General features: G+C 33.4%; 2 protein-coding genes across 2 annotated transcripts; both read right to left on the bottom strand.

The window, feature by feature from the left end:
• Nucleotides 1-360: 360 nt before the first annotated feature.
• Nucleotides 361-4,697, bottom strand: LOC131151533 (secreted RxLR effector protein 161-like). The gene is made up of 3 exons (XM_058102774.1): nt 4,583-4,697; nt 834-1,008; nt 361-676 (listed from the first exon to the last, which is right to left on the bottom strand). Exons 1-3 carry the CDS (start codon nt 4,695-4,697, stop codon nt 361-363), a joined length of 606 nt encoding a protein of 201 aa, XP_057958757.1.
• Nucleotides 4,698-10,940: 6,243 nt separating this feature from the next.
• Nucleotides 10,941-14,266, bottom strand: LOC131150620 (putative disease resistance protein RGA3). Its single transcript, XM_058101454.1, has one exon. It carries the CDS (start codon nt 14,001-14,003, stop codon nt 11,052-11,054), a length of 2,952 nt encoding a protein of 983 aa, XP_057957437.1. The 5' UTR covers nt 14,004-14,266; the 3' UTR covers nt 10,941-11,051.
• Nucleotides 14,267-16,518: the final 2,252 nt, after the last annotated feature.

Below are 16,518 nucleotides of genomic sequence, written 5' to 3'. Positions count from 1 at the left end.
CATGATAGCTGCTGCTGCTGTGATATAGCACTTGTTAGGATGTTAATACGCCCCCTCAAGATGAAGATGGGGAATGAATATTCAACATACCCATCTTGCGCAAAAGATGGTGAAATGCATCAGATCCCAATGCTTTTGTGAAAATATCAGCTAACTGGTGATGTGTTGAAATATGAAGAAGATAGAGAAATCCAGCTTGGACTTTATCATGAACTAAGTGACAATCATTGTCTATATGCTTCGTTCGTTCATGAAAAACATGATTAGAGGCGATGTGCATAGCAGCTTGATTATCACAAAACAAAGAAATAGGCAAAGAAATCGAAACACCAAGATCTTTGAGTAGGGTGACAAGCCATGTTAATTCACAAGCAGTAGTTGCCATAGCGCTGTATTCAGCTTAGAGATAGTAGTTTGCTTCTTAGATTCCCATGAGACGAGGGAATTACCAAGGAAAATACAAAATCTAATAACTGATCGACGAGAATCAGGACAACTAGACCATTCTGAATCAGTGAAACCAGTAAGTTTGAGGGATGAATGAGCAGGAAAGAAGAGACCTTGGCAAGGAGAAGATTTAAGATAACGAAACACACGATGAGTAGTATGAAGATGAGGTAACCGTGGGGTATCCATGAATTGAGCAAGAGTTTGGACAGAGAAGGCAATGTCCAGTCTGGTAATTGTGAGATATAACAATCTTCCAATAAGACTAATAAACATCGTATAGAAATAATTGATGCCTTATTGTTGAGTGTAGCCTTTAGCTACTAATCGAGCCTTATATCCTTCAATGGAGCCATTTCATATTGTACTTAATGCGATATACCCACTTGCAGCCAATGGGTTTGTAACTAAGAGGAAACGAAGTAAGTGACCAGGTCTGGTTTTCCTCAAGTGCACGTATTTCCTTGGCCATGGCATCGCGCCATTCAGCATATTTAACAACTTGATGATAATATTGTGGTTCAGTATGAACAGAGACATTCAATATAAAAGAATGATAGGCTAAAGAAAGATTACAATATGATAAAACAGAAGATAGAGGATACGGATTACCTGAGGATGGCAAGTCTGAACTGTGAAGAGAAGAAAGAGCTGATGCAAAATTATTGGCCAGTGAACAATGATAATCACGAAGATAAGAATGTGGATGTCTGGGACGTGTTGTTCATCGAAGAGGAAGAGAATTAGAATGAGAAGGAAAAATATATGAGAGAGGTGAAGATGAGGGTAGGTTGGTTGATGAAGATGGAGTGTGTGATGAATATCAAGACAACAATCTGTTTAAGGAGTAGGCAGAACAATATCAGAAAATGATGGTGTCATAAGAAAATATGAAGGTAAGGAAGCAAAAGGGATTTCATTTTCATGAAAAATAACATCACGAGAAACAAATGTTTGATGAGATTGTAAATCAAATAGTTTGTAACCTTTGATGCCAAATGGATAGCCAAGAAAGATACAATGACGAGAACAAGCATCAAATTTGTGACGATTGAAAGGGAGAGTGGAAGCAAAACAGAGTGCACCAATGACCCTCATGTGAGAATAATCAAGAGTTTTACCAAATAAAAGTTCATAAGGAGTTTTATTTGATAATAGAGGAGTTGGTGTACAATTGATGATATAGGCAGATGCTAAAATGCAGTCAGACCAAAAAGCTAATGGAAGATGAACTTGGAAACGAATTGATCTAGCAACATTAAGCAAATGTTGGTGTTTTCGTTCCACGATAGAATTTTGTTGAGGAGTATTAATACATGATTTTTTATGGATAATGCTATTTGAGTGATAAAAATCAGTCATATTAAATTCTGAACCATTATCAGTTCTAATTATCCTAACAGTGGACTGAAATTGATTGTGAACTAAAGCAAAAAATGAACGAAGTAACATACATGTCTCAGATTTTGATTTCATAAGAAAAATCCATGTGCATCTGCAATAATCATCAACAATGGACAAAAAATAATGGAAACCTTGTAATGAAGGAGTTGCAAATGGACCCCAAATGTCTGCATGAATTAATTGAAAAATAAAAGTGGATACAAATTTACTATGATGAAATGGAAGTATGTGTTGTTTTGCAAGTGGACAAACATTACAGGTATGTTTGTTTGAAGTAGAAAATGAAATACAATCACATAACAAATACAACCGTTATGAAGAAAGATGACCTAGTCATTGGTGCCAAAGATCAAACAATTGATGTACATTGTTTGAAGAAGAGGTGGTATTGACAGTATTTGCGAAAGAACAATTATAATTCAAAAAGGGAAGCAGATGATAAAGGCCATTAGATAGTCTGCTGTAACGACCTGCTTAATTTAACATAAAGTAAACATAAATAATAACAATCTCAACCCGCACCCGTGGGTAGCGGGGACACTTTGTCAATCACAGCGGAAACCAAAGCAGCAGCAAGTATAAAATCTCAATCATCCAACCATAAAACATAATACTAGAGTTATCTACATTCCCAAAATACTGTGATTATTTACATTCTTCCAAAATATTTCAAAATACATCTAGGATCCTATAACCAAAACAATTCTGATCCTAGTATATTGCTTACCCTTCTAATAGGGTAGCTTAGTAAACTCAACAGCTGCCACGACTCGCCGGTCACTCAAGGTCTCCTGAAAAATTAATTAATGTTGGGGGTGAGACACATCTAAGTAAGGAAAAATGAACTAAATACAGCTGTGTGATAACATGAACATTTAATGCAATTATACATATACAGTACAGTTCATATATCTGTAGGCATTTATTATAACATACTAAATAATCTTTTACTTTCATACTTGCTAATAAATCATATAGTACGTAAAGCATCTGTTATAACTGTAATACTAAAAACATACTTAGGATGAATAGCCAGCTAATGTCATGTATTACCCACCATGACGGGTTGTGCAACCCGAAGGTGGGACCCGACAATGGCAAACCGACCACTGTCGAGTCAAATATGTCTGTAAGTACGATGGGCCCGCCACACCCTAGTCCGGACTGTTAGGTGGACATTTACAACTATACACTGAAAGTCACACTGACTATCCATCTTTCACCCCTTTGCGAGGTGGTTAGCACACGTCTGAACATAGATATCTGATCTATAAATAGTTACGGTACCGAGCTCTTGAACTGAACTAATATCTGAGTTTTGATAACATATATTACATAATCATATAGCATCTTTCATAACTGCATAAATATGGCCTTGCGCCAAATATTTCATATATCACGGCCTTGCGCCGAACATTTCATAAATTATGGCCTTGTGCCGAACATATCATAAATTACGGTCTTGTGCCGAACATATCATAAATTACGGTCTTGCGCCAAACATATCATAAATTACGGCCTTATGCCGAACATTTCATAAATTATAGTCTTGCGCCGAACATATCATAATATCAGTATGAAAATAAATCATTTATCATGTATTTCAACATTGTAATGTACTGTACTCTTTCATAATTTCTCAAAACATATCTCATTCGTATAATTATCATATCATGATATTCTTCCATGTAAAATAATATGCCACACATTTGCTGTATAAAAACCATGCATTGAAATCTAAAATCATAGTTTCTGACATCTCATACATATATATACATTTCAACATAGTAACAGTATTTTTCTCAAGCGTACTTTTCCTTCGTAATATACAGATATAATATATGCTTTTCCTGAAAATAACTTTTCTCATAAATAACAATAATTTTCAAGAAAGCAACTGTTTTAGTTTATTCCCTTACTTGGCTACTAAGAAAGCCCCTAAAATATCCTAGCTTGACCCCCGTAGGATTTCCTTATCAATACCTTGAAATTGAAAACTCCTAATATTAAACTTCAGTATTTCTACGTGTATATCATTTCTTATAACTGTCGTAAGACCAAATTTGACTTAAAAAGCCTTACCTTAACTCAGGGATGATTTCCAACTTGCTTTCACCAATGATCTGCTCCGACAGATTTGAAGAGAACTTCCCTAGGAGAGTCGTGGTGAGTTCAGATTGTTGATCCAACATAAATCTGGCCCAAAACTGAGGAGAGAGAGAGAGAGAGAGAGAGAGAGAGCCGAAGGGGAGAGAGAGAGAGGAGAGAGATTTCTTAGTTGTGAAGTAAAAATCCGGATTTTTCTATATTTATATAACTGGATTCGTCAACGAGCCACGTCATTCGTCGACGAATCCTTCAATAATTTCATCGACAAAATTCAGTCCTCGTCGACTAAATTCAATTGGCTCAAAACCTCTCTCGGTATTTCTTTGTCAACGAAATTCAGTCTTCTTTCGTCGACGAATTCTCTTATGACCTCGTCGACGAATCCTGCCTTCATTGATGAGTCCTCTTTATTGTTTAAATTCCTTTTTATTCGAGTTGTCACATCTGCCCAGTCCAATCGTCTTCCACAACCGCAAGTGTTGAATAAAACAGAAAAAAGAAGAAGAAATCAGACAACATGCTAGTGAAGATGATAGTTTATTAGCAAAAATAAGATTGAATTTGAAAGAGGGAATACAAAGAACATCATGTAAGATTAAAGAAGAAGAGTGACAAACAGTACCAATGTGAGTCACAAAAACAGAAGTTCCATTGGGCAAATTAACAGAAGCTTTTACAGAAGAAGTAATGGAAGTTAAAAGATGAACACTACTAACCATATGATCAGTTGCACCCATGTCTATAATCCAAGAAGTGGAAGAAGACAAGGAAGAAGAACAATTGGAAACAAAAATGGAAGAGGAAGTTGATGAAGATATACCTATCATATACATTAAGGTTAAAGAAGAGCTACCATTGAGAACAGTGGAAGCTACCAAAGCTGAAGAAGAAGGAGGTGAAGGCTGAAGAAGAGCCAACAATTGAGTACACTGTTCTTGAGTAAATGGTAAGGAAGGAATATTTGAGATAACCTGATTTGCAGAAGAATTTTCTTTCTTAGATTTGGTGAATTTAAATCCAAGTGGAAAACCATGAAGGCGATAGCATTTTGCAATAGTATGGTTTGAAATTCCATAATGAGAACAAACAAGCTACTCTTTCTTGAAAAACTTTGCTGCATTTGATGACGGTTTAGCAGTTGCAACCATGGCAGCAGAATCAAAGATCTGAGCTGAAATTGAAGTAAGTATTCGCTGGCCTTCGTCTTGAAGTAGTAAAGAAAATGCCTTGTTAATGGTAGGAAGAGGATCCATCATTAACAAATGACCTTGTATAGCTGAGAAAGAATCATTTAATCCCATGAGAAATTGAATAGTATAATCAAATTGCTCACGTTCAAACACTTTTTGAAGTGCTCCACAAGAACAAGATGGTGAACAAAAGCAACAAGGAGCAGGACGGTAAGTCTGGAGCTCATCCCAGAGAGTCTTCAGTTGAGTGTAATACTGAGTGATAGATAATTGCGCTTGAGAAAGATCTGAGATTGATTTCTTCAGTTGATAAACGTGCGGTGCACTGCTCTTGGAAAAACGTTGTTGCAGATCCAGGCATATATTTCTTGCATTATTAGAAAATAAGACACTGGATGCAATGTCCTTAGATAATGAATTTGTGATCCATGCAACAACCATTTAATTGCAGCGTCCCTATGCAAAATGAAGAGGATCATTAATGGCAGGTTGTGGAAGAGAGCCATCAATGAATGGAAGCTTATTTTTAGCATGAAGAGATGTAATCATGGAATGACTCCATGTATGGTAGTTTGTTTCGGTGAGAGGTGTTGTAACGAGAGCAACACCAGGACTATCTCCATGATGCAGAAAATAAGGATTGATGAAATCATCCACAGTTGATGAATTTGAGAAAGTAGTGGTGGAAGAAGATGAATTGGTGGAAGCCATGAAAGCTTTAGGAAAACTTCAAAAAGAAAATAAGATGCGGAAGAAATTCAGAATTGCTCTGATACCATATTAAAATTGTGAAAGGGTTTTGAATTGTATATATTATTTGAAGAGTGATTTTACAATTGTATATATACAAAAATTCAGCAACTGAACTAACAATTAGAAAATAAAATAACAACTTGAATAAGAGAACCTAAACTAAACTGTAACCGTTATTGCTAACTCTGTTATGTCTAATTTAACTAACTAATGCTACTACTGGAGAAATAATTTTCTGTTGTAGCATTCAATGGAGAACTGAAAAACTGCTGATGTGTATTATAGCTGAATGAGAAATTGCTGCATTGCAGGAGATCTATTGCAGCACTCGATGAAGAGCTGGAAGGCTATTGCGTGATAGCTGCTGCTGCTGTGATATAGCATTTGTTAGGATGTTAATAATAATCAAAATATAAAAAATAAAATTATATATATATATATTATTTATATTTTTCATTGTTCTAAAATGAATCCTACTAGAATATGGAGGTGCCCAAATGTGGACTCCATGTTAGTTAGTTTACTATAATTGCATTCTCTTAGTTTTAGAAATATATGATTGCAGAATATGTAGTAGTTTCTAGATCTGAGAGGGAGGTCACCAAGCCCTCTATACTCGGAAGAAGAATGGATTTTTCTTTAGGGCAATTCTCTATCTCCAAAATTTACAGGGACGACAAAGCGGATTAGAACTCATGGGTGACTCATTATCCGTCCGTTTAAATTAGATTCGAATTTAGTAGAAAGTCATTCGTTTATAAACGGGTCAATTCGAATTTGACTCGTATAATAAACAGCTTTGGTGGGTTTGGGTTAGGTACCTACCGGTGACCCGTTTAATTTGATATATATATATATATATATATATATATATAATATTTTAAAATATATTAATTAAAAAAGATGTATTATTTTCTATATTTTATGTTTTTTCATTAAAATATTAATAAATAAAATAAAAGAGTGTTTTTTTTTTTAAATGTCACTTTATATGTAATTTTTTGAAGTTTAAAAATAAATAAAATATATTTTTAAACGGATTCTTAATGGGTACCCTTTTATGTCTTGTTTATTAAACGGATGGGTTTGAATTTATATGTTAGTCACTTGTTAGTAAACAAGTCAATTCAAACACTTTTATCGCTATCCATTCACGATCCGCTCAAAGTCGACTCGCTAACCTGTTTTGTCACCCCTAGATCCATGATGGAATAAGGATTACATAATCTAGACAAGAAAAAAAATTCAAGAAAATTAAAATAATAATAGTAAAATAAAAGTATTAATCATATAGAAATAAATGAAGATATTCGTAGACACATTATCACCCTATTTGGATGAAGGATCTCGTTCGAGGAAAGAAAAGAAAAGAAAAAAAGAAGAAATTGTACTTACTATTTTATTTTATTTTTCTTTGCTTCAAATATCATTAAAAATGATAATTTATTCTAATATGGTTAAGAGGTAAAAAAAAATTAAATATTTGTAATGTGTAAAACCAAAATTTTAGTAATTGACTTACTATGTAATTTTTTTTGGCTACCTTTTCTTAATAACCAAACATGAAAAACAATATTTTTTTACATCTTTCTTTTCTTTCTTTCATATTTTTCAAGTTTTAAATTAATCCTTTCCTCATATTTGGAGAAGCATTGGATTTGAAATTGTATTGGATTTGAATAAGATATAATATAAAATTATATTAAAATTTATCAAAATTCAAAATTCAAAATCGATACTTCCAAACACTACTCATGCGGGTTCAATATGCCTACTGTACACACTCAAACTTCTTACATTTGGTTGTCTGCTTTTTATTCCCTAAAATGTTCTTACTAATTAATTAGTTAAATGGTAAAACTAATTTACTATAGGAAGATATTAAATATTATATGATTAATTCATAACTAATTGCATCTAATACAAACATTTTAGAAATAATTCATACATAAAGTGCCTTCATTAGTGTCTATTTCTTAACATTTTAAAATACTAACACACAAATTTAATTTCAAAGATAACTTAAGAGTCCATTTGGGGTAAGGATTTTACCAAGGGGAAGAAGAAGGAAATTTATTTTTTTTTTATATTTTTTTTTTCCATACTAAGGCTTGTTTGGAACTCAGAAAATATTAGGAAAATGAAAGGAAAATATCAAAAAATCCACACTTTCATATTTCTTTATTGAGGAAAGGGAAAAAGAAAATTAAAAATATCAAATCTATGAACACGACAATGATTTTACACATCATTGATATTTAGTTTTTCCTAATTTTTAGTCATAGTAAAATAAACTTTTATTTTTAATAGTATTCTATATAGAAAAGGAAAATACAAGGGAAGACAAGTTTTCTCCTTTTTATTCTTTTCTTTCCTTTCCCCTCCAAAAAAATTCTTAATCTAAAAGAATTCTAAATATTATTGAAAATGAAAGTTCATTTTAATATGATTAAAAATATTTTTAAAAAATGAAATATAAATGATGAGTAGAATTAAAATTTCTTAATATTTTCCTTTCCTTAGCATTTTTTGAGTTCTAGAAAGAAAGCCTAAATAAAGACATATTACACATTATGATGTCAATCAATTTTCTAATTTTCATCAAGTATCATGGTAAAAATTTTGGTTAACTCTAAAAACTAAAAGATCCTCATAAGTGCATGCATCCTATTTTAATTGAACTGTAACAGTATCGAGTTATTTTAATTAAATATTATTTTTAATCAATCAAAGTTTTTTCACTTAGACTAATTTTTTTGTTGTTCAATCATTTTATGGTTGAAAAATTTATACAATTAGAATATGTTTGAATAGAGAATTTTAGTAGAAAAAGGAAAATGAGAAGAAAACTCATTTTTCATTGTATATTTTTTACTATATCAAATATTACTAAAAATAAAAGTTTGTTCTAATGTGATTAAAATTTAAGAAAAATTAATGGCGTAAAGAATTATTTTTTCATAAATTTGATATATATTTTATTTTCTTTAATAATAAAATAAGAGAAATTCGATATTTTTCCTTTCCCTCATATTGTCCAAAGTTCAAACAAGGCCTTATTTGTTTCAATTAAACACATATACATCCCATAGCTAGTGATGGATATGATAACATAATTACAAGAATAACAACAATCCTCATAACTAAATGAAACAAATTAAAGGAATCAAAAGAAAATTGTAATATTTTCTTTTCGTTATGTTGCAACCAAAAAAAAAAAAAAAACTTTTTCACGTTCCATTTGAATCAAGAATTTTATTTAGGAAAAAAATAAGGATGAAACTCATTTTTCATTTCATTTGCCTTATTAAATGCTATAAAAATAAAATTTTGTTTTAATATGATTAAAAATTTGAAAAAACAAATATTAATTATGTGTAAAATAAAATTTTTTTTTTTTATAAAAAAAAAAAAAACTTTTTTACGGTCCATTTGAATCAAGAATTTTATTTAGAAAAAAATAAGGAAGAAACTCATTTTTCATTTCATTTGCCTTATTAAATGCCACCTTTTTTTTTTAGATTACGCACCGGGTACCCACATGTCCGTTTTACGGTCCACATGACTAATCTTGCGCCCCTTAAAGTTGACCCCACAACTCCAAAGGGAGGATAAATTCATGAGTCCAGGGGTGGAAACGAGCTCGGGAGGGTTTGAACACTTGACCTCGGAAGAGGCACTCCCGCAGCCCGCACTACCACCTAAACCACACCCTGGGGGTAATGCTACCTTCTTATTGACAGTATTATTAGAAGTGGACCAAATTACGACTGGGCTAAATTCATATTTTAAAAACAAATAAAAATGCAATTTGAATTAAAATAAACTTTATTTATACATCTGATTATAAATTTAATGGTGTACCAAATTCTTCGGGATTCAAAAAATAGTAACTATATGGTAATTCAAAAAATATAAACTTTACAAGTTCAGGAATAACTATTTTCAAATTTCACAACGATAATATTTTTTTTCCTCATTACATGTTACATGAAATAATAGAGAACATATAGAGTTGGTTTGAGTTAAAGATTTTGGTGGGAAAAGAAAAGGAACGGAAATAGGAAAGAAACTAAACTAGCTTTTCATTATAATTTTTCTCTACTAATTAAAATTAAAATTTGCTCACAATATGATTAAAAATTAAAAAATATAAAAAATTAATGATTTATAAAATCAAAATTTGTTTCTTGATTTGACATATTTTTTATTTTTATTTTTACTTTCCTTAATAATTAAATAAAAAAAAAATGAGTTATTTAAAAAAAAATTTCCCTTTCTCTAGACATTCTGTTTAAAACTCAAAAAATATTAAGGAAATGAAAGAAAAATATTAAGGAATCCATATTTTCGTAGGAAAGTGAGAAAGAAAACAAAAAAAGCATATCAAATCCATAAATAAAATATTAATTTTATACAACATTCATATTTAGTTTTTTTCTAATATTTAATTATCTTAAAAAAATTTAACATTTTTAATAATGTTTAATATAAAAGGAAAATACAATAAGAAATGAGTTCTCTACTTATTTTCCTTTTCTTTTCTTTTCCCAAATAAAATCTTTATTCCAAATTGACCATAAGTTTTCTACATTCCAAAGGAAATAATTATTATTCCAAGATGATACTCATTTCAAGGAGAATATTTACCCTGTCCTGTCCGTACGTGAAATAACAACCATTATTTGAGTTGTTTAAGAATTAAGATGAAGCTGAGAAAAAAGGCAAATGCAAACTTGTAAATTAGTGACAGGAAATGGTAAATCAAAGAATGATTAAAATATTATATTAAAAATTTTAATAATAATAATAATAATAATAAGAATATCAATGAGGGAAGGCGTAAATAGTAAAAAATTATATTAATAACAATATTAATCTCTAATAAAAGTTGTTGAAATAAAATTATATTTTATTTAACAAAAAAATTAGATAGATAATTTCAACACTTAATAATTAAAAAGCTATGAGATATAAATAAAAACATGCACAGGGAGAATTAATTCTCCTCCTGCTTAATTGTAGGGAAGACAGCATGGCAAAAATAAGACTCTACTTATTAAAATTTTTATGGGAATATCTTAAACATCGAAATTTTTATAAAATACAAAAATTGTTAAAAAAAAAAAAAAACTACTCATTAAAAAATTAAGGCCAGTTAACCTCATCGTTATGAACAGTCAAGTTTCTTGATTTGGCGACCCTTTGCACGGATTCCACCAGATGCTCATTGTCTTCGCACTTCTCAAGATATAGATGTCGAAGATTTTTCGGAAGCAACTCCGGCAGAGCTTCCAAACGACCAAACTTCTCAATCCGGAGAAATTGTAGGGAAGAGAGGCGGGGAAGAAGAAGTTGTTCATGGTCAGGCAGAGACTTGAGCTTAGGCCAACCATACAGAGATAGTGATTCAAGCTGGAATTGGTGGTGACAGTGGCGGTGGTGGTCGGTGCTGCAGAGAAGTGAGGGGAAACCATCCAGCTCCTCATTAAACTCTCCGAGCACTAGGCTCTTCAACTCGGGGAGGCAGCACAATAGCCCTTCCGGCAAACTACTCAATCTTTTGCACTTACAAATACTTAAATCTGAGAGGGAGTGCAATTTTAGTAAATCAGCCGGCACAGATTCCAGATTTGGGCAATTCCATATGCCTAGTTTCTTGAGAGATGTACCGAATTGCAGAGACGTCAATTTTTCACACCAGTTGAGTTTCATCTGCTGAAGGGAGGGCGGGAAGCCCTCTAAATTCGGGGGAAGAATGGATTTCAATTTATGGCAACGGTATATTACCAACTTCTGAAGATTTGGCAACTTCGCCATCCACGATCTAAGTGTGGTTGCAGCCCTAAATCCATCTATTATAAGCCGCTTCAGATCTAAGTGTGGTTGCAGCCCTTCCAGCACCTCATCATCATTTTCACCAATACCAACCTCATCATCATTACCCCATTGAAGCCCCAATGTTTCAATGTTTTTCTTTCCCTTCAAATTTGCTTTTTCAGCTTCTTCTTTACCCCTCATATGCTGTAGATCGTAAATCCATAATTCTCCTCTGAGCTCGTTCAAGGGTTCCAGCTCTTCAATTCGGCGTCCCCTGCCCCGACCCACCACAAACACCGGTAACGTCCGCAAATGAATTAACCGCCTCATCTCAATCGGTCCATCCTTCATTATTCTCACTGCACTGTACTGGTCAAGTCCCAAATGTCTCAAGTTGATTAATGCCCTCATTTCTTTTGGTAGCTCCTGCATCTCATAACAGTACTCCATATTCAACGTCTGCAGATGGTATAGCTTGGTAATTGAATCCGGCAACCTTCTAATTTTAGTACGGGAGACATCAAGGCACTTTAAATGTTTCAACTTCCCAACAGAATCTGGCAGCACCTTAATTTTACTCCGGCTTAAATCTAAAACTCTCAAGCATTTTGAGGTAACCAACACCTCATCGGAAACATTAACAACCCCTGATAAAATTAAGGTGCGTAATTTTTTACCATTGTCCTTCCCAACTATGTGCTTCCCTTCTTCATAATCTGTCAATGACACATGTCGGACTGCAGAAATTTCAGATTTGAAAACAGATTGTGCAAGGTCATGCACAAGATCATGCATCTTGCATGTTTTGACATCCCCAAATTCATCCCTTTCAACATCTTGAAACAAGGAATTCTGCAACAGGACATTGAAGTACTCATTACCTTTGTCTTCCATCACCAAACTGCACTCTTGAGATGACTCAAGAAATCCTTGGGCCATCCATAGTTTGATTAGCTTTACTCTCTCAATGACATAATCCTTGGGGAAAATTGCAGTGTATGTGAAACATTGTTTCAAAGAAGCCCATGGCAAATTGTCAAAGCTCAACTTCAATGCTGCTATGATCCCATCCTCACTTTCTCGTAAATTCCATGTTTCACTTTCCAAAATGGACAACCACTCTTGCTTCTCCCTCTTAAAACGCATGATCCCTCCCAGCACCTTTGCTGCTAGTGGCACGCCCCCACATTTTTTCACAAGACCCCTTCCTATATCAATAAAATCTTGAGTCTTCGGTGCTCCACCATCTACAAATGCCTTTCGCTCAAATATCGCCCAACAATTTTCTTCTGATAGTTTCCCTAAGCGATGAGGACGAAGTGTCTTCATAATCGAAGCCACTTTGTCGCTCCGAGTAGTCACAACAACGCTGTTTCCGACGTTTTTTGAACTCATTGGCAGCAGACGACTTCGGAAATCTTCCCACTTATTCTGATCTTCATTCCAAACATCATCTAGTACGAGAAGATATATTTTCCCTTCCAACTCATCCTTAATGTTTTCAAAGACCGTATCCAGATTTTCAATCCCACAACTTTTCTTGGTAAGAGATTCCAAAATCTCTTTTAGAATCCTTTTGACATCAAAATTTTCAGATACACATACCCAAATTCTTACGTCAAAATGTTCTTTCACTTGCTCATCATTGTAGATTAGTTGAGCGAGCGTAGTCTTCCCGATGCCCCCCATACCCACGATTGGAATTACAGAGACATCATTACTGGATGAGCTAGTCACCTTGTTTACTATAGTTAATACATCATTTTCCCTTCCAAATTTTGACTCATCTACGGCGGAGTTGGTCTCTCGACTCGCTCTTATTTGAGAAATTGGATCTTTAGATGACATCGATATAAGCCCAAAGCTATTTGCGTCGTTCTTAGATTTTTCCAATGAGAAATTGAAATTTCTCACTTTATGAGCCATCTTGATACGGAACACTATGGGGCTAGAGAATGAACAGAAGTAGGGTACGTTTTTCATAAATTGATTTTGAATTTTTACCTGACGTCGGAGCATTTCGTAAGAGAACTCAGTCAGAACATCCTCAGCATCATAAGCTATCTCTTCAAGATCCTTGAGCCAAATTTGAACAGTCTTTTCCCTCACTTGCCGTTTCTGGGCATCATGCAGTACAGCTTGAATCTTTTTCAGTGATTCTTCAAGATTTTTGAGCTCGCCCTTGAAACCCCACGCAAGCTTTATTTCTTCAGATGCCAGTGAAATCACCTTCCTTAATACTTCCTCTGTTGCAAAAGTGAGAACCATTTCAGCTGCCATATCAATTTCTTTGCTTTGAATTCGATGAGCAACAGCTAGAGAAGACTGATCTTCAGAAGCGCCCAACGAGGGTAAAGAAAGACGAGCACTGATACCTTACCAGATCCAGTTTGCTTTTGAGCTCAGCTTTATCCATCCTACTTTAAATTCGTCAATTTCCATTGTCGAAAAAAATTAAGTTTCTAGGATGAAAATGTGGACAAGCATGTCAGATACCTTGCGTTGCATGATCAGAAGTAATGAAAATGTGGGCCAGCATGTCAGCATCAGATACCTTGTGTCATGATCAGAAGTAACTTTTCTTTTTCCCCTTCGCTTTGGACAGTTTTTCATTTTTTTAAATGGTGAGCCTCTGAAGTGGAGACTCCTCCTCTTACCAAACAATCAAATAGCGTAGCCCAGCCAAAAATAAAAGGAAAAATAACACTCAGTTTTATTATTGTACTTATACTTTAAATTCATATTTATTTATTTAATTATTTAAATTAATGTTCCAAAGGTTCAAAGTAATGGATGCCTTGAGCGCGCAATCATCTCACAATCAGACCAAGCATGTTAATATGCCCCAAGATTATGCCTTACCAAAATAGTACTGCCATAACATAAAGGTGCAAGTCTCACACAATAATGTGGACTGGATCATTTATATCGGTTGAGGGGGCCTCTTACATTCCTAGAAAGACCCTTATATAAATGATTTAGATTTCAATCTTGTGAGGTCCCATTTATGGGGGAAACTGTAAAGCTCAATGTGCCAAAGACACATCCTTAATTGGAGTTGGGGTAGAGCATCACGCAAAGCAATTCTTTTTACAATTCTTGGACTATAAAAAATTTTGTATCGAAGCAACCAATGCAAATATGCATTGATGTGAACCATTACAAAGTGCAAACAGAGGATGAAGATGTGATCCAGCATTGAGTTGTATAATTGTTGGATTTACCATTCTCTTTATAACCCTCTGGCTATGTAAAACATTGGCAAGCCTCTGGTATAAAGTATGAACACTCAACCTTTTAGTTTCCAATCATCGGGTTATTATACAAAAGTAAACCAGGGGCATCATAATCAAAATATCAAGCTCAATTACACGGCCTAGTTTTATTATTATTATTATTCTAAAATAATGGCTGTGATGTTCCAATATTCTGAGTTCTGTCAAACCTTCAAGAATTGGAATGCAAGTGTCAAACCACCAGAAACCAACTATGCCCCAACTTGAAAAAAATATACTGCTTTATGAATTTTTAAAATTTTAATGATGCGTCAAAATCTGTTGCTCTTATGGGTGCGCAGTAGCATGAAGCATGGATCAACCACTAAAATATAGTCAACCATGTTCTTCTAAATTTCTTGTGAATGATACCGGAAAAAAAATTTAAAAAATGATATTCAAAATGTAACTACCATTTCATTTACACAGGACATCCAATTTTCCCAATCTATATTTTTTAAATTCTATAGGATATGAAGCCATCATAAAAATGATTTTCAAAATGTAACTACCATTTCATTTACACAAGACATCCAATTTTCCCATTCTATAATTTTAAAATTCTATAGGATATGAAGCCATCATTAAAATGATTTTCAAAATGTAACTACCATTTCATTTACACAAGACATCCAATTTTCCCAATCTATATTTTTTAAATTCTATAGTGAGCAATGATTACTTCATAGCTGTAGGGAGTGGTGGCATTGTGCGAAGGAATAACAATTGAAGGTTCTAAGTAGAATATTGGTTTAAATACACCAGCACAGCAATGAATAACACAATACCTATAAATCCTGGTGTGATCAAGTCTAGTGCTAGCTATTACAATATGTGGAAGAATTTTGGCTGTGGAGGTGGAACAGAGCAAGAATCATCAGCGTATTAACACTCATCCTTTTACCAAGAATCACCAGGATCAGTACATGCAAAAGTAAACCAAGAGCATAAAGATCAAAATATCAAACAACCAAATTAAGTAGCCTACCAAAAAAATTGGGAAAGAGAAAAAACAATGAATTTAATTATTTTACTTATCAAATTTGGTCATGAGGTTCCAATAATCTGAGTTTTGGCTGTGAAGATGAGCAGGAATTCATGTCATTTCACTATTGATATGTATACATAATTTTCTTGCCAATTCAATGATGCCATTTGATCAAAGATAATATCTCGACAAATTATGAGATTATTAGAACCAGAGTTAATATTTTACTATACTATATTTTCATTCTTCAATCTGTCACTGCTGGAAGCCTCAAGTTTTTCATGGCTAAAGTTCATTTCTTCCTAATGAAAGAGCTTGAATGGTATTGTTTTTTGGAAAATAATTTCTGAAACTCCAGCACTAAATTTTTTGGAAAATTACATAGCCCAGCCAAAAATAAAAGGAAAATGAACAATCAATAGCATGTGATACTGCGAAACAAAATTGGGATTCATTTGGTATCATGTTGATCCTTTGGGAGTTGAATTAATTAAAGTCATCAACAAGAAAGCTTACTTCTTGCCCCAGACCC

The sequence above is a fragment of the Malania oleifera genome, chromosome 3, assembly GCF_029873635.1.
Source record: "Malania oleifera isolate guangnan ecotype guangnan chromosome 3, ASM2987363v1, whole genome shotgun sequence".
Classification (NCBI taxonomy): domain Eukaryota; kingdom Viridiplantae; phylum Streptophyta; class Magnoliopsida; order Santalales; family Ximeniaceae; genus Malania; species Malania oleifera.
The sequence above is the reverse complement of the archived record's forward strand: the minus strand, read 5'-3'. Positions and strand labels throughout refer to the sequence as shown.

Bases quoted from the DNA above. Each gene is read 5' to 3' on its own strand.
- LOC131151533 (XM_058102774.1), bottom strand. From the start codon at position 4,697: ATGGGTGCAACTGATCATATGGTTAGTAGTGTTCATCTTTTAACTTCC. The intron at 1,009-4,582 runs GTACTGTTTGTC...ATCTTTCTTTAG, and splicing joins TGTTTTTGTGACTCACATTG to CCTATCATTCTTTTATATTG. The intron at 677-833 runs GTGGGTATATCG...CACAATTACCAG, and splicing joins TACAAACCCATTGGCTGCAA to ACTGGACATTGCCTTCTCTG.
- LOC131150620 (XM_058101454.1), bottom strand. From the start codon at position 14,003: ATGGCAGCTGAAATGGTTCTCACTTTTGCAACAGAGGAAGTATTAAGG.